General features: G+C 41.5%; 6 protein-coding genes across 6 annotated transcripts; 2 read left to right on the forward strand and 4 right to left on the reverse strand.

Moving 5' to 3' along the window:
- Window positions 1-5219: 5219 nt before the first annotated feature.
- Window positions 5220-5870, forward strand: EAE97_002295 (uncharacterized protein; the record flags this gene model as incomplete). The annotated part of the gene is made up of 2 exons (XM_038872806.1): window positions 5220-5236; window positions 5375-5870. The coding sequence occupies 2 exons, from the start codon at window positions 5220-5222 to the stop codon at window positions 5868-5870; spliced, it is 513 nt and encodes a 170-aa protein (XP_038736012.1).
- A 1150-nt stretch (window positions 5871-7020) lies between these two features.
- Window positions 7021-8960, reverse strand: EAE97_002296 (uncharacterized protein; the record flags this gene model as incomplete). Its single annotated transcript, XM_038872807.1, has 2 exons — window positions 7021-8523; window positions 8622-8960. 2 exons carry the CDS (start codon window positions 8958-8960, stop codon window positions 7021-7023), a joined length of 1842 nt encoding a protein of 613 aa, XP_038736013.1.
- A 207-nt stretch (window positions 8961-9167) lies between these two features.
- EAE97_002297 (uncharacterized protein) lies at window positions 9168-11270 on the forward strand (the record flags this gene model as incomplete). The annotated part of the gene is made up of 2 exons (XM_038872808.1): window positions 9168-10964; window positions 11019-11270. 2 exons carry the CDS (start codon window positions 9168-9170, stop codon window positions 11268-11270), a joined length of 2049 nt encoding a protein of 682 aa, XP_038736014.1.
- A 705-nt stretch (window positions 11271-11975) lies between these two features.
- On the reverse strand, window positions 11976-12407 carry EAE97_002298 (uncharacterized protein; the record flags this gene model as incomplete). Its single annotated transcript, XM_038872809.1, has 1 exon — window positions 11976-12407. One exon carries the CDS (start codon window positions 12405-12407, stop codon window positions 11976-11978), a length of 432 nt encoding a protein of 143 aa, XP_038736015.1.
- A 21-nt stretch (window positions 12408-12428) lies between these two features.
- EAE97_002299 (uncharacterized protein) lies at window positions 12429-13457 on the reverse strand (the record flags this gene model as incomplete). Its single annotated transcript, XM_038872810.1, has 2 exons — window positions 12429-13018; window positions 13136-13457. 2 exons carry the CDS (start codon window positions 13455-13457, stop codon window positions 12429-12431), a joined length of 912 nt encoding a protein of 303 aa, XP_038736016.1.
- Window positions 13458-14896: 1439 nt separating this feature from the next.
- On the reverse strand, window positions 14897-17289 carry EAE97_002300 (uncharacterized protein; the record flags this gene model as incomplete). The annotated part of the gene is made up of 2 exons (XM_038872811.1): window positions 14897-16619; window positions 16802-17289. The coding sequence occupies 2 exons, from the start codon at window positions 17287-17289 to the stop codon at window positions 14897-14899; spliced, it is 2211 nt and encodes a 736-aa protein (XP_038736017.1).
- Window positions 17290-18494: the final 1205 nt, after the last annotated feature.

Consider the following 18494-nt stretch of genomic DNA (forward strand, 5'->3'; position numbering starts at 1 on the left):
GGAGGTAAATGAAGAGGTAGATGCGGAGATTGAGATTGAGGTTCAGAGAGAGAGAAGGGGAAAAAAGAAAGATGAGAGATGAGAAACTATGGAGAGCTCCGTATATGAGAAGAGGAAGTATCGCATACATTTACAGACATACATGCTACGTTACGGTGCGTGGTGGAAGATCAATCACTACCGACCGGTACTTTCTTCTTCACTAATTCTTTGACATTTCAAGTGATTGCTTACAAAGTTACTAGGCAAGTAAGTACCGTATTTCTCCATATTTTTCTCTTGAAAGTTTTTTTTTTTTTTTTGGCTTCGCGCGCTTCGGGAATAACGGAAATGTTTATGTTTATGTTTTTTTGTTATGACCGTGATTTTATTTGGTTTGGTCTGGTTTGGTGATGTGATGTGATGTGTTGTGATTCGTGTTGTGATTCGTGTTGTGATTCGTGTTGTGATTCGTGTTGTGATTCGTGTTGTGATTCGTGTTGTGATTCGTGTTGTGATGATCATGTCGTATTCTTAAGTCATTAGGTTGGTATAGTGTGGTATCGTATGGTGTAGTACAATGAGTTGGGTTGGATTGGGTCTGAGTTGGGGAGGTAGGAAGCTAGATGTCATTGTTTGGCAAGTCGTACGGTATTGCGATGCTTGCTTGCTTGCTTGCTTGCTTTGGAGTTAGGGGGTGTGTGTCTGTGAGTTGGGGTGGTGTTGAGATGGCCGTGTTGAGATGGTAGTGGGATGGTAGTGAGATGGTAGTGCGGGAGATCTAAGTTGTTAAGTTGTTAGGTTGGGGAGTTGGGGAGCTAATTGTTGGGGGTTGCGGGTTGTGGATTGGTAGGTTGGTAGGTTGTTGGGTTATTAGGTTATTAGTTTGTGAGTTGTATGTCGTATGTTGTATGTCTTACTTGTTTATGGATAGGGAATGGTGGATGGGGTTTAGGTTTAGGATGTCATGGAGAGAGTATAGGGTTAGGATGTGATGTGATGAAGAGGGTTTAGGACATAGGGTGTGATGAAAGAGGTATGAAGTTTAACGAAAGAGGTATATTACTAGAATAGGAAGGTGAGGGATGGATGGAATGGATAGGGTAGGATAGGACGGATACGTAAGGAGGTTAGTAGAGGTAGTTAGTAGAGGTAGTTAGTAGAGGTAGTTAGTAGAGGTAGTTAGTAGAGGTAGTTAGTAGAGGTAGTTAGTTGAGGTAGTGAACCAGATAGTTCATGGGGATAATGGGAAATAGTGAGGGGAGATGGTCAGAGATGGTCAGAGATCTTGTGAGGGGCGAGTTGCGGATAAGGTGGGTTGAGGTGGGTAGGATCGGTCTGTGTGCGAGATGGGTGCGGGATGTGTGTGGGTTGGGCGAGGTTAGGGTGAAGTTGGAGTTGGAGTGAGTGAGGTAAGATCTACGGTTTTTGTAGTTGTTTTGAGAAGGGGCGACGTGGGGGCGAGAGAGGAGGAAAGGGAGGGGGAGGAGGAGGGGGGGGTGGTAAAGAGGATGAGGAAGGAGAAAGGGGAATATGGCAAGGAAAGAGATGGTTAATTAGGGATTAGCGAGATGAGATATATTTCTTTTTGGATATCGGGATGTAGGAGTATGGATGGATGTGATGTGATGTGATGTGATTTGTATATAGAGAAGATGTTCAATTCCATAATATGATATGATATGATATATTATGACAAGGAAAATCAAAAAATTCGAGGAAGTACGAGATGAGATGAGATGGGTTTGTAGTGGCTAGTTAGTAGCTGCGCGATGGAATTTGCAGATTTGATATGGTAATGGGTTTGTAGACTTCGGGAAGAAAAAGGGGGTGGAATTGGTAATTTCTGTTTGTTTTGAAAGGGTTATTTGGTGATTGGTAATTCGGTTATGTGGTTGATTTTGGGGGGGGGAGAGGGGATTAGGGATTTAAAATTTTGTGGATGGGGATGGATAGAGTATGTGAAGGGTTCAAGAAAGTAGGAAATGGAAGATGAGAGATTGGAGATGTGATATATAAGATATAAGATGGACAAGGAATTTCGCGTGACATCCTCGACGTTGTTTCTGTTGCTGTTGCTATTTTGGGAGGAAAATATGAAATGAGACTATATGAGGGAAAGCATGATATCCGATATCCTTACTGTATATTGTATGTATGTCAAGTAACTACACAACCTATCCTTCCATCTTTATCAAAGTCTACGGGGTGGAGATGGGTGTAAGACATCTCATCTATTCAGTGTGGTGAGATTACTGGAGTTGAGATGTGGTGGGATGGATGGGTAGCGTGAGTGGAATGAGTGGAATGATATAATTTTCTTTCTTTCTATCATTCTTTCAGAGCATGATGCTATTTAAGTGGACACAACATAACATATCTGATTTCCTGTAAAACATATCATCTTGATTCATTTGCGTTATTTTCAACATAGAAGTCTTTAATGAAATTCTCTGGAGCCTGTTGAGTCTGGTGTACGCGGATTTTTCTTTCCATCTCTCACCTCTTTTCTATCTTCTGCGATGATATCTATCTCCGTGTTCTCGTATGTAAAATATATCCACTCTTCTTTCATCCGAAGTTTTTTCTTTCTCTTCGGTTAGTTATTTGAATAGTTCATCAAGTTTAAGCTTGAGTTGGTAATATCATAGCAGGCAATTCGAATATATTCAGATGAGAGTATAACATATGTTGTTGAATTGTGTTTTTTGTGTTTTTTGGTTTTGTTGAGAAGAGGGAATTGTAATTTCCAGGCAGCTTGTTTGGTTTTCTCTTGGTAGATCTAGATGTTGAACTGCTGAACTAAATTTGTGTTGATACCTTTGGAAATCTGGGATAGAATTAGGGGTGATTGGCTGGTGATTATTTCAATCTTCTGGTATTTTGTTGATTTGAGGCTTGCTCCTTGGGTTGATGATTATTAGAATATTTTTCAGAGTTCGGGTGGTTGTTCATTTTGTTTTATCTTTGTTATTTATTTCTTCATGCAGATGATAAATTAGTAAAGTGTTTCATTTGTATTTAAAGAAAAGTACAGGTCCCAATACATATAGAAGATACGAATTCCTCCCAACACATCTCTACCACCTCAAATATGAAATAATAAAAATAAACTATTGTTTTTTCAAGACGTAGAGGCATACCTCTTTCATGCTCCTGGGGAGTATGATCGATTGTCTGATCATATTCAAGTCAAAGGCTTGTAATAATTGGTCTATAAACTCGCAACTTATTCTTTTATTTAATTCCTGCGGAGAAAATGTGAATACCTGGTAGGGATAACTAGAGATATGATATGAAAGAATTTTCTGTTGTTGTGGAAAATCGTACAGTTTTGGAGACAAGAAAGGTATAAGATGATTGGTATGAATGACTTGATTTGGTAACTACAGTAAATATATCGAATTTGACCATTAAAGTTCTATACAATAGAGATAGATTATAGGACTAATTAGATCCTAGCTCTTATTCCCATCCATCTTCACGACATCTTCACGACATCTTCACGACATCTTCACGACATCTTTCGAAGTACCAAAAGTTCCCAAGAGGCTCTGTTCCCGACTTACTTATCAATCTCATTTTCAAAATATGAAAACCCATCACCTTCTTACAGTGCAGTATGACCTGAGAATAGTAATATCTTCATCATGCATTCGCTTAGTAGTCAAATGAGTATGTTCGGCTTCCAGAGCTATATTCGCTTAAATTGCGGGGCTTCTCGACACCTCACCTCTCCTATGTGATATGAAAATACAAGGCATGAAATGGAGGCTTTGGTGTTGCTAGCGTATTAGAGTATATTTATGGAGGTGTACAAAACATATAACAGGGTTGAAAGATTTGGAGGAGGTGGTTAGCGTGTAGTTGATACGAAAAGGAAAGAGGAAGATGTATAGAGTATATATGTAATCTTGGCATGAACTGCTTCTGGTTTTCATAGTAGGATCATGAATGTTATCGTCAGTGTATAATTTAACTCTAGTTAGGTAGTTATGAATATTGAATCTGACATTGATATGATTTTATGATAGGAATTACAATCTGTCGATATTCATTAGCGAGTAGTATCTGAAATATCTGCAGTATGTAAGATACCTGTCTGAAAGTTATCTAATAACAAGTAATCATTGTAAAAAATAGACAGAATATATGTAATAAAGAATTTATGTGTATTTTTATCACAAGATAGTGTATTTTCATAGTCATCATTAAATGTGGCCGGGAATTCCAACTGTTGTCATCTGAAGTTTAACATTGTAGTAGACAGTTATCTCATAGTAGCTCTATAGATATGTCAATAGTATCGTCTAAAGATACAAAGATGTAGAGATAAGATCATTAAGTGGATTACAAAACTTCAGGTTCGACTTTTAGATCTTACTCGAGAGAAATAACAGCTTTTTAGAATAAGAAAGAAACACTTACAAGGTCTCGGCCCATAAGACGCAGCTTAAAGAGGAAAGAACTTTGTGAAATATTCAGATTTTGAAATGTTGAAGAACTGAATTTATAGCCGAGTGCCAACAGAGCAAACTCAACTGTCAACTTGTTGCTAAAGTTGTAATAACTATCGTCGAAAGACATTTAGTAATCTCCTAGCTGTTATCAAGACACTTGAGACATTTTAACTAGAATTTGAGGTATGTAAGAGAACCTTTATCTAGCTCTAAGAACCCTAAAGACATATCAAGTAGTTTACATAAGGTTACGAGACGAATGAATCCATTATTTGACAATTTAGACATATCAATCAAAGTCATTAGATGAATACAATCACCAAGTGACAGGATGATCTAGGGACGTCAAACACAATTATACGACTATCAACTCAGATTCTCGAGATTAGATTATTTATAAACATCAAATCTACAAAGTTGTTTTTAGTCAAATGATTGATTGACTTCCCATCAACTTAATGTTCCCCCCTCGAGGGGCATTTTCCCTAAGCGACTAAGCAAAACCTGTAATTGGTGCAATAGTTGAATCAATCAAAACACGTGCCAATTTAATTCTCTTATTAACTTACTGCCTTCCTTGACCTCTTTTGAACTCTTTAGCAATAACAAAGATTAAAAATTCGAGTATTTACTCGGAATTCGACGTTTCTCCCACGCAATCTTTGATTCTTGCCTTTCTGCTTCCTTTCTTTGTTTTCACCTTGCGCCTCTGCTATCCTCCTGATTCTCCATCGCCGCATTACCTTCCTGGTTCTTTCGGTGCTTAGTCCTTCTGCCACAATGGCAAATATTCAACCGTAAGAGAAATTGCTTAATTTATCTCGTCTCTGCAACAGTTTATACTATATTCAACGTTTGATAATGACCTAGATACCTAATCCTTTCATCTGTTTCAACCAATTCCACACAATAAAACTGACTAATATCTGAAACAGCCCCCCGGCACCCATCGAGCCCACCCCAACTTGTGTGCGCTGCGTGTCGAAAGTGGCCCTCGATCCTACCTCGCGCTGCATCCTTCACCAGGCAAGCCGGCGTGCTATTGCCATGAAGGCCGATGCGAAGTGCACATACTGCCGGGACCAACGGGGAAGATGCTTGAAGTGCCCTTCAGCACTCAAGCCGGAGATTTTGGAGCTCCAACAACGAGCCCAGGACTACAATACCTGGGTCGATGGACAAAACCTACTTCCGCCTGCTCTTCGTAGCACCTGGGTCTTACCAAAGAAGACCGTCCCGGCTGTGTGCCCCAGGAATGCACCGGATGTTTACAAAGAGCTACATAGAGCTCAAAAAGTGGTTACGAATGGGATTCGCAGAGCCCAGAAGGGTGTCTCTGGGTGGAAAACCATGAGGGATGTCATGAAGAACATCACCATAGGACTGGATCCTGTGGTTAGGAATGGTGACAACCGTGGCTACTGGTGGTAAATGGGGATAGACAAGGCTTGGGAACCTGTTTGAAAGTTACCTAAGGGGATGAGTAGATAGAGGCTTGGGAACCTGCAAGTTACCTAAGGGGAGGGTTGAGTGGAGCGGAGGTAGAATGGCTTGGGAACCATAAGTACCTGTAGGATAGACGAGGGAGATAGGTGGATGGATATGGGCATCGTATGGATGCGGCGGGGGAGGCCAGCAAAGACGAATCTCTACCTGTACGTGGTGCTGGCTACGAACCTGAGTATGACCTACTTGTACTTACCGACGTTGTCTTCGGATTGCGGTTGCTTGTAGGTATAAGTGGCCATTATTCAGAGCTAAAGAGATAGCATAAGGTAATGTATATGGGTAAGATGAGACAAATTGGGGGGAGGGAATTGTTGTCCCTCGCCTTTTACCCAATTGATCTGGCAATCACGAGAAATTTAGAGATGAAGATGTGGGTCCTTCAGATCCAATTATCCTTGACAATTAGGGCATGACTATAAGAGGTCCAATTCGAGAGGTTCGGATCAATGCCATTTCGTTGGATCGATCGTGGCAGGCAGATGAACCAAATGAGCTTGACTTCATACTGGTAGCTCGGTGACTAGAAGCAAAACATAGGCATGATGGAAATGGTCTGTATTTAATGATCATTCGATGGATAGACAACATTGCATGTAGGGTCCAGATGGTAAATGAGCCAGTAAGAAATGTCATTTGAGTGAGTTTGGAGATTGATCGGAATTGTTTCTTGAAAACGGAATGAATGTTATGGTAGAGAAGCTTCTTGAGGAGCATGTCAACGCATTGTTAAAAGTAGTATGAGCTACGTAAAGAAGTAGTATGAAGCTACGCGGGATTGAGTACGGTCGTGGAGTAGACTTGAGCTTGATTGCAAGATGAACATTTGGGCGAAAAAATAATGTGAACTGCTGTCAGCATTGTCATCAGGCAATGAATACCGTATCAATTTATTTGCAAGCATTTGGTGATCTGAAACAATCTTACATTCTTCAATTTCCGCCCATTCATTGGATAAGCAAAAACTCTGCTTGTTATGGTATTGTAAAACACCTATCCGCCCCCAAAACGCCATAATAATGCTCCCTTCTCCTCAAACTCCCTTTTCCAACTTATAGGATCCGACCCACCCTCTTTACGATTTCTTCGGCAATGCAGGTGGACCCATTTTACCAGAACCAGAATCTACTTTCTTGGGAGGAGGTCCCATACTGCTATCACCACCACCATTGCCAACTTGAGTAAAAGTTCCACCTTTAAACCATTTATCTTCTTCTGCTGCCCTCTTTCTCTTCATTTCTGCCACTCTCTTTGGATCTACCAATTCTAATCCTTGAACTGGCGTAAATGCCAAACTACTAGCAGTTCCTGCACTAGCTCCAGTACTAGTACTCAATCCTCCTACACCTGATGCTCTTAAGCCTTTACCCCGTAAATCTATATTACCAGCTGATTGACCAAATCCTCGAAGTGATGATGCGGAACCACTCATAGGAGTCGAAGTACCCCACCCCTTGTTCTTTGCGGAAAGTTTGGCTTTTGTACGTTGATCTATTTGAATATTTCGAATACGTCCGTCATTGCCTTGTCCAATCATACCCATACCCTTAGTTCCGTCACCAGTACCATAACCAACTTCTTTCTCTTCCTTTCCAAATGCCATTCTATTTTGCGCTTTTCTCAAATCGGTCATAGCAGTTGCCGCCTTGGCTAATCGAGCACGTCGACCACCACGTTTCCGTGCAGGTTTATCATCTGGAGCTGGCAGTGCGCGAGCACCTTTATTTGGAGGAGGCTCAGTGAGCTTTTCGAGTCGAGTGATACATTGTTCTTTCAATTCTTCACCTGTAGACCCATCTGGGCTATTATGAACGCGGTCAACTCTTGCGGCTAGGACAACTTTAGCGGAAACAATACGCATAGCTTGTTTCTTAAGATCGTTGGGAATGCCTTGAATAATAGGAGAATGATAAAGAAATCCTTGCTGGCGAACTCCAACATTAGTAGCAAAACCTGTTCCGGATGATTTATTGGATCCTAGAGGAGGAAGATTGCATGCAGGTGTCTTTGCTAAGCCTGTCAAACCTCCAGCGAAATTGAGTAGTTGTGCGGCTGTGAGAGATCCAATGAGGGCTGTAAGATTTGGAGCGAATAAGTTCATGCGTGATTGAACATAATCAGTTAAAGTCTTTTTCGCTTTGTCCAATGCAAGAGTCATGTCACAAGCACGAAGTACTCTTTCGAGTTCATGTGGTGACATTTCTCGACCTTTTGTAGTTGTTGCCTCGACCGTAACAATCATAACAGATGGACCATCCAAAACGGATCTTAGTGTAGCTCCAAGTCGATTATCTTTCGATGTTTGAAGCGTCTTAATGTTTTCCGAGTCCATAGGTCCATTCCCAATAATAGTGACAACTTTAGCATAATCCAATGGGTTGGTGACCAATGTTTCCAATTCCGGAAATCGAATCGAATAATGATCTCGTATGAACTTGTGTACTAGGATGATTTCACTATCGATAGATGTCGACAAAGTGTTTGCTTGCGTTAAGAGATGATATTCTGGGTTGTCTTCGACCGAGCCTACAAAGGTCGTTTGTTTATCGGGAGGTAATGATTGAAAGTGTGCGATTTTCTGTCAAATCGAGGAAAGAGTCAGGGCTAAGACACAAAAGAGTAGATGTAAACCATAGGTCTTCAAAGTGAGAAAGGGAAATACAAAATACTACTGACCTCTAAAACTGGTTCCAACGATTTCATCAAACCTGCTACACTCCGCACATCATCTACTCCACCAAGTTGCATCTTTTCAACTTTTGCTTTGGTCGCCTCCTCATCTTCTGCAGTATCGATAGCACCACTAGTCATTCCTGCCATGTCATCATCCTCGTCGACTGCTTCTTCATCGCCATCGAGCTCCATTTCGCTTGCGCCTGAAAGTCCTGTCGCGTTCCCATTCATGCTTAGGGCGACCTCGTCAGGGTCGGCAAAAAGGTGTGCATTATCCTTCCCTTCACCTTCGGATCCAGAATCCTCAAAATCTTGCAATAATTCATCTGCGAGAGTCGACATCTTAAATGTAATGTTGTTTGTTGTAGCTGGCGCGTGAAGGTATAGAAAATCAATTAGAGAAGAGCTCGAGCCGGAAAGGCGGCCGCTAGCGTAGGTGCAGATTGTATTACTAATCAATCTTTTTGACTATCGCGACACCTTCAGGTCTTGAACGCGAACCAGAATCACACCAACTGTTTCCTCAAGAAATTAAACTCTACCGCCACCATGGAGTCTGAATATGAGAAAGCTCGAGGGCCTCCAAAGGTCAAAAACAAGGCCGCCAGTGCCATCCAAATCTCAGCAGAACAACTTCTACGAGAAGCTGTTGATCGTCAAGAACCAGGACTTCAAGCACCAACTCAGCGGTTTGCTGATCTCGAAGAGCTTCATGAATTCCAAGGGAGGAAAAGAAAAGAGTTCGAGGATTATGTGCGGAGGAATAGGATTAATATGAACAATTGGATGAGGTATGCGCAATGGGAATTGGAACAGAAAGAATTCAAACGAGCACGATCCGTTTTTGAACGAGCATTAGATGTCGACTCAACATCTGTCACATTATGGATTCGATATATCGAGGCGGAGATGAAATCGCGGAATATAAATCATGCCAGAAATTTATTGGATCGCGCCGTCACTATTCTGCCTAGAATTGATAAACTGTGGTACAAATATTGTTACATGGAGGAAATGCTTGGTAATATTCCCGGTACACGACAAGTCTTCGAAAGATGGATGTCCTGGGAACCAGATGAGGCAGCTTGGAGCAGTTACATCAAATTGGAGAAACGATATGGCGAGTTTCAAAGAGCTAGGGAAATCTTCCAAAGGTTTACTATGGTACATCCCGAACCAAGAAATTGGATCAAATGGGCCAGATTCGAAGAAGAGTATGGAACTAGTGATTTGGTCAGAGAGGTATTTGGAACAGCTGTTGAAGCTTTGGGTGAAGACTTTATGGATGAGAGACTCTTTATTGCATATGCGAGATTTGAGGCAAAGTTAAAGGAGTACGAACGCGCAAGAGCCATTTACAAATATGCCCTCGACCGTATGGCACGATCAAAGTCTATTTCCCTCCATAAAGCTTATACGACTTTCGAGAAACAATTTGGTGATCGTGAAGGTGTGGAAGATGTAATTATCTCGAAACGTCGAGTTCAATATGAGGAGCAGGTAAAGGAAAATCCCAAAAATTACGATGCGTGGTTCGACTATGCCAGATTGGAGGAAACTTCAGGGGATGTCGATCGAGTTCGAGATGTTTATGAGAGGGCCATTGCTCAAATTCCACCAACTCAGGAGAAGAGGCATTGGAGGCGTTATATTTATTTGTGGATTTTTTATGCTATTTGGGAGGAAATGGAGTCAAAGGATGTTGAGCGAGCGAGACAGATTTACCAAGAGTGTCTGAGATTGATACCCCACAAGAAATTTACATTTGCCAAGATTTGGCTCATGAAGGCGCAGTTCGAGATTCGACAACAGCAATTACAAGCCGCCAGAAAGACTTTAGGTCAAGCTATCGGAATGTGTCCTAAAGATAAGCTTTTCAAAGGTTATGTTGAGCTGGAGATCAAACTTTTCGAATTCGTGAGATGTCGTACCCTTTACGAGAAACATATCGAATGGAATCCGGCTAATTGTCAAGCTTGGATTAAATTTGCTGAGCTGGAACGAGGTTTAGATGATCTGGAACGTACTCGTGCGATATTTGAGTTGGCAATCAGTCAACAAGTTCTTGATATGCCGGAATTATTATGGAAAGCGTATATTGACTTTGAGGAGGAAGAAGGAGAGTACGATCGCACCAGACATCTATACGAGCGATTGTTGGAGAAGACAGATCATGTGAAGGTCTGGATCAGTTATGCACATTTCGAAATTAACGTTCCAGATGATGATGAGGAAGAGATAGAGGAGGATGAGGAGAAACCAGTCAGTGAGGCAGCAAAAACACGCGCAAGGAAGATCTTCGAACGTGCCCTTAAGAGCATGAAAGACAAGGATCTTAAGGAAGAGGTATGTCACACACTTGATCTAAATATTTCAACACAACATCTAACAAATTCACAGCGTGTTTCTCTCCTCAATGCTCATCTTTCCTTTGAACGTACTCACGGTACAGAGGAAGATATCGAGAAAGTACAGAAACAAATGCCAAGAAAGACGAAGAGAAGAAGAAAGCTCGATGATGATAGCTATGAGGAATATGTTGATTACGTTTTCCCTGCCGATGATGAACAAACGAAGAAATTGTCGAATTTCTTGGCAATGGCTCAAAGTTGGAAACAAGCCGGTGGAACGATTAGCGGTGGCGGAGATTAGATTACATTTTAATGACGAGGTCGGAAGAGTCGAATGAAATTGTGTATGTATACCTAAGGCATTATCAAATGAGGTGATGATATTTAATTTATGGTACGTTTGATCACGTCACCGAGAACGTCTTCTGCATTAGTGTATGTTCCCACGGTTTCTGCTTGTTTGGTCGCTTTTAGTTTAATTTCATTGAAGTCTTAGCATTATTTGTCTCAGGTTCAAAGCGAATAGACATTCACGTTGGATGCACTCATTCGCATCATACGTAAAAGCCCTTGCGATATGTTAAGGTCGGCAGCATCTGGAAGACGCTCCAGAAAGGATTCGGCTCTCTCTCTGAAACTCAGATCGCCAAGATCATTTCGTCCCAATAGTAATACGATCATTCAAGATTGGCATTATTATCAAACGGTTCCCGAAAGAGATTCTGACCACCAACGAGTTGGTGTCATTGTGTAGGAAAGAGTTGGGTAATGTAGTGATGATTGTTCAAAGTAGACGAAGAGACGATTGATTGATATTTGTTCGGATAACCCAAACAATCTTCCAAGCTTTCTTGGATCAAAAAGTGTGGTAAGTGTTGAAGAAATGGATCTACAACCCGAACGATTAAAAATATACAACTATACATGTCCACAGCTTGTTCTTGGTCTTGTTATTCCCTATAGATATCCATTCCGATAAAGCGTACTAATATTCGTCATTCACCTTTCAATAACTCGACAAAGCCTTCGCACTTAATCGCGGACCGTACCGCCATATACCCAACGGCGCTGGTACGCCAATGGCAATAGCAACAAACGCCAATGTGGTATTTCCCCACCCATGCCCCAACACTTGATACATCCTCGGTGCAAACAAAGGAAACCCAAAAGCAGTTAAACTGCGCAGAAATTGTGATGCAGCAGATGCAGAACTCGTATGGTCTGGATATGAATCGATAACGTATGCTTGCAATGCTTTTCCACCAATCTGCACACCAAAACATAATACAAAAGCTCCAAGGTCGATGACGATCCAAGGTGCATGCTTTTGAGCTGCCCATCCATAAACTAAAAGTCCAAGGGGTATGAGAATGAACGATGGTATCATGATCGGGACCCGAAATTCCGGCTTCTCAACACCATCCGCGCGCTGTTTCATTCTGCGGAAAACGAGATCTAATCATGGCCCTCCAACTTGTGCCCCCATTATCTCACCGAGGCACATGGCAAGATAGTGAAGGCCACTTTTGGAGATAGACTCATGGTATTCTTTAGTCCAGATATCTGAGTAGGTGGAAAGAGTAATGTAGGTGATACCATAATCGAAAGCTGAAAGACAAGCCTGGACCTGAATAATCGGATGGAATAGAAGTAAACGAACGGGCCTAGAAAAACTTCTCATCAATAACCAGGAAACTGATCTTACTTTTCCAAGTGCCTCATCCTCTGTGTAGTAACGCGAATTCCCGGAACTACGTCTGAGCTCCCCAGCTTCATGCCGAAGAATTGTCGGACCATGGGTTTCTCGAAATAAAGGAATCGATATCACGATCATTATCGCCTGATAAATTGATGTTGACCAAAACATCCACCTCCAGGTTGTATATTCCGTAATATAACCTCCGATAATAGGACCAGCAGCTGCACCAAACAGTGGTAACAAAGAATAAATCCCTATTGGTCTTCCTCTCTCATCGGATCTCCAGACATCTCCTAGAACTCCACTTCCTAACGCATAAATAGCACTAGCACCAATACCAGCCATCAATTCTGCAGCAATCAATAACCCCTTCGTGTGCGCAAATCCACATACAATATTTCAAGTCAGAAACCATATATTCGTGGTATGTAAGACAACGCGTCGTCCATATAATTCAGATAGCGGACCAATAAGTAAGGGGCCGAATGCTGTGGCGAGCAAGTAAACGGACATGGCCATAACAGACTCAGGGGGAGTCATATGGAGCTCAGATTCGATTATGGGAAGTGCAGGTGCCATAATCGTGGATACAGCAATTCGATTGAAGCAGGTGGATGAGAGAACGAGCGTAGTGAGACATTTCTGATAGGTCGGCCAGCATTTTGGATTGTTGGGATCTTGGGGGACGGTGAATGCTACGAGGTATGCAGAATCTTCGTCAGCGTATGTCGTGGTAATGGGTGTGGAAGTCTTCTCGGAAGCCTTCTCGGGGTCATTCTCAGGATCCATTGTCGAAAGCCTGCGTTATGAAACTCGAGGCTAGCCGTCGTGGTAAGCTTTAGTGCGGGGTTTCTCGGAATGAGGTAAAAGCCAAGCTGATGTTCTTCATTCGTGAAATGGTTCGTCCTCATAGTATATATGCATCTGACGATACTCTAGGAATAAGCAGCTGGGCCTACCTATTCCGTTATCAGAGATACGTGAATCTTACACCGGTCTATGCAAGGGACTTGACAGCTTACTTAGACGAAGAGTTGCATGTTTGATATTCATATCCTAGGGAAACTGTCTGTGATGCCGAAACTACTATGTCCATAATCCCATAATTTCCATGGGAAACCATCCATTTTCTCGAAAGAGTTTTCCCAGTCAACAGGCTCTCTTACAAAACTACCATACAATTCTATATTTGGTTATCCGGCTCTAACCTTTAAAGACATGGCCTTTAGCTCAGACTTCAAAGTTCATGGGTCAATTGCACACCAAAACTTCCAGAGGAGATTTTGGGCTCATGCATCGCGCTTTTGCTCACGGAATAAGCGGAATAGCATAACGTGGTTTATCACCGAGTGGATCATATCACTAAATGGATCATTTGAAAATACACTCAAATTCACTATTTTTAAATATTCTTATTTTTAATAACCAATCATTATTTTTGAAAACTAAAAGGATTGAAAATAATAATAAGAATTAAAATTTTTAAAATTTTGGTTTTTATATAAATATTTCTATCAAATTCGATAAAAAATCGAAAATGTTACGATTTTCGTTATAAAAAAACCATTTCTATAATAATTCTTATATTGATTTGAATATTCGAAAAAAAAAAGTTAGATTTTTATAATATCTTTATAATTAGATTTTATATATCAAATTTTGAAAAATTCTATTAATAAATAAATAAAGTATACAGTTATATACAAACGAATTTTGTATGTAAATTGAGTGATCCATTCGGTGATATGATCCACTCGGTGATAAAACACGTTATACGGAGTACGGAATAACAATGAAGCGCTAGGATCCACACATGTATCTCATCACAAGAAAGGTGCTAGATATGGCAAGCAATGTATCGATCAGCGATGTTCAAGAAAAATGATTGGTTCGTGATCCTTTGATTGATAAGATATGATTAGATCAAATTGTAAAACTATCAGATATTTTCCTTGCATTAACGCTAGGCAAGCATGAAGTAGTCGAGCTCTAGACTCCAATTCGACTACTAGCAGCGACAGCACCTTGCTATATTATGGGACAGTTTTTAGAACAGAAAGATCTTCATTCTCAAAATCTCATTATTGAAAGATATGTCAGGTTTCGACGTTTGTAGTTGGACTGGTTCAAAAACCATTGGCTGATCCTACAGCGATGTAAATTAGCTAGTGCTATCATAAGATATATCGACTTGAGTGAGCTCACCAAAGATCAATTTCAAGCATGCATCATACCCGGTAAGCTCGGAGTTTTCTGTATCTAATCAATCGCCTTTTCTGGGGCGGCGCATATGATGGACTTTCTTCTACTTGACCCTCTTCTCGTTGTCTTTTCAACTCCTCTTCTCGTCTTTTCAACTCATCTTCCTGTTGTCTTCTCAAACGCTCCTTGGCCTGTTGCTCCTCAGCCTGCTGCTTTTTGGCTAATTCCATTGCGGCTTGCTGCACTCTAGCTTCCTGCGCTATCGCTTGCTGTAACCTGGCTCGCTGCTCTGTAGCTTCCTGTTCTCTGGCTTCCTGCTCTCTGACAAACTGGCCTTTGCTTATCCGCCCTATGGCTAAGTGCTTCTGGGCTAATTGTTCTTTGGTTAAGTGCTCTTTGGCTTGCTGCTCTATGGCTCGCTGAACTCTAGCTAACTGCTCTAATGCTTTCTGCACCATGGCTTGCTGCTTTGCGGCTTCCTGCTTTCTAGCCTCCTGCTTTCTAGCCTCCTCCTCTCTGGCTAATTGCTCTTTGGTTTTCTTTTCTCCGGAGTCTGGAGTACCAGGTGGGTGCGGGGGTCGAATTTCCACTTCTTCTCCTCCAGGAGGTGCATTGACTATCTCGTCGCCGCCATCATCATCACCACTATCATCATGATCATCGCTATCATCACTATCATCAACATCATTATTATCGCTCTCTGAAATCTCACTGAGGGCTTCTCCCCCTTCAACTCGTTCAATGATACCTTCCTCAAATGTTACCTGTAACTCCGGTCGTGCCCAATTCTGCAAACGTCTATACGTCAAACGTATCGTTTCTTCAGCTATTGGTCTTATATGGTCTAAGATTTGAGCTGCAGTCCATCTCTTTTCTACGTCCATTTCTCTTGGCTTTTCAAGCTCGTTAGCCAAAACTTTGGAAAGATGTGGATCGCATAACCCCCAATTCGGCTTCTCCTTTATATCTGCCTTTCCGTCTACTTCAGGTCTCTTTGGTCGTCTACCTGAGTGTGACAAAATGTACAATGACATCCCGACACACCAAACGTCATATTTGGCACTTAAATAAGGTTCCTCAGGCGCCTTGCAGACCGTGGTTCCTGTGTCATGCCAGCGTTGCTCTCCATATGGCACATAGGTGGCTTCTCCGAAATCCCCTATTTTTACAATTGGATATGTGTTTAGTTTCCCAGATTTCTTCAAAAATATGTTGTCCAACTTGATATCAAGGCAAATGACTTGATTGCGTGAGTGGAATTCTTGTTTCTTATTGAATTCATGGTCACCATGAAGGAAACTAAGAGCTTCCATTGTCTGCATATAGACATGCCAAATGAACGCTTCTGGTATTGCTGCATGCTTGTATAATCTTGGCATATTTTCTGGTTTGTGAGCCCATATAGAACCTTCGGGCTCTCCTGTGCCCCAACGTGGTCTATCATAGTACTGCGTCACAATATTTTCCAGATTTCCCCAATCACAATACTCAAAGATATGGCAGTGGCCGTTATCTTCTGGCTGTTCTAAGTCGAAAAAAGCTTCCAAGTTGCAGATAGAAGGATGACTAGAACGTATGTACTGCAAATAACATTTAGTTTCATTGAACCGTTTAGTCATTAGATGTCGTTCTTTCATTGCTTTCGCGGATTTCTTCGAAGCCTCGGAAGAAGGTGTGACGGGAGGAGTTTTGGCTCCCCTCCACGCTGGGGGTGTCATCATTGGCTCATCGTCATTTTCTCTAATAAGTCTGCAGAATTTGAGAGTCAGTAATGATTGTGAACACTAGGCTTTGGAGGGAAAATGAGGTGTTCGTGTTTAGAGGTAATGGCATTAGAAGGGGTGTAGAAGACGAAATATAAATGTGCTATTTGGAATCGAAGAGTAAAAGGAGAATAAGACCAAAGGGGTCAGTGATTGCATCATGCTTACTGAGTCTTCATTGCATACTGAACCTTAGTCTCAATATTCTCAATAAGGTATACTGCTCCAAAACCGCCCTCACCGATCTTGCCTATGATTCTGATATTTTTGTTTGTGAACCCTGCGTTTGGCTTCCGCCATTTATTATGACGAAGAGGTGCAGTTGTTTGATGTATAGCACGTAGAATTTCCACGGCAGCCTCGGTATCTTCATGAGTTAATCTTCTCTCCGCTCTTGCCTCTCGTCTTTCCTTAGCTTCAGCACTTTCTGCCTTCATTTCTGCTTCTGCTATAGCCTCCGCCCTCTTTTCTTCCTCTATTGTTTTTTCAAATTCAGCTACAAGGTTGGTTCCCTCAGCATCTACATCAGTGTCTATCTGAACAAAAATGTCCCGTATTTTTTGTACAACTGATTCATCAGTAATATCTTGGCCTCTGATTATCTCCAAGATCTTTTCGGTATAATCGAACTTATTCTTAGGGTGTGGCGCTTGCATTTTGTCCGATAGTTTGTTCTCTGTAGCATATATGTGATGGTTGAAAAGACCAGAGCGAGTCTCTAAATAGTCTTTGAAATAATCGTAAATTCGGCGCACAAAATGGTGAAAATGGAACACACAATGTTTGTTTTGAATTTATTCACTGCGAAATATCTAATGTGCAGGTCGAAATTTCGAGGAAACCACGTTCGGATTTCGATTTTATGTCGGAACTTTGATTAAATCTAGCAAGATGACAGAAAAACTAACCTAGAATGCAGCAGATATTCAAGAAGTCGAACAAAGCCACAAAGGAAGATCTATGGCCTTCGTCCAAAGTCTTTACGGATCAGCTTCATTGTGCTCTTGTATAGTCTTTGTTATCCAGAAACAATCGATGCTCATGGCATAGTGTTGCTGTTAAGGGTCAATGTCCGTCAGTTTTGCAATTGCATAAGAATTTGCAGCTGGTAAAAATGTTCATTCCCTAAGCCACAGAAACCAAGGTAACGCCAGCATTCAGAAATTCATAATCATAATACCAGTGAGCAATTTGTAGTCTGGAGGGGAAGTGCTGCCTAATTGTTTTCCATGAACTTTGACAATCCTAACCTGTTGTTTATCATTGACTGGGAGAACCATCCTAGTAGCACGGATTAAGAGCTGCAGGATAAGAGAGATGTATAAGTAACCAGTGTGTTAGCACCAAAAGCATGAGCGTCAAGAGCACCGAGATATCCCGCTGGCTTCCTCAAGTTTGAAAGTTAGTGCTCATAGATTTGTTAGGAATCTGCTTCATTCTGGCCAATTTCATCATGAACAATGCAATTGCATCAACAAATGCCGTCCATTTCATCTCTTGATCTGCATACCGAATCGACGCATTCTTTCCGAGAGCAAGTTCTGTATTACCCATCTCCTTTTAAACCAATCAGCCTTCATGAGATTGACAATAAGCATCCAATTTTCTCAGTTCTCTTTCCTGTTAACCAATCCAGTATCCCGAGATCTAGAATGCTTCTCAATAAATTGAATGTAAGCTTCGGACCATCAGTCGCGCCCTGCTCATTATTTGTTCCCACCAAACACAAACGCTCTTAGCACATGTGTAGACTTCGTGCATTCTCGCAACCTGCGTGGCCTTTTCCTTATTATTGACTTCGTTTATGCATATAGCATCACACCATAGATGCACCTCATCTTGCTCCGATCTTAGTCGCAAG

Source organism: Botrytis byssoidea (assembly GCF_014898295.1).
Source record: "Botrytis byssoidea strain MUCL 94 chromosome Unknown BBYS_004, whole genome shotgun sequence".
Classification (NCBI taxonomy): domain Eukaryota; kingdom Fungi; phylum Ascomycota; class Leotiomycetes; order Helotiales; family Sclerotiniaceae; genus Botrytis; species Botrytis byssoidea.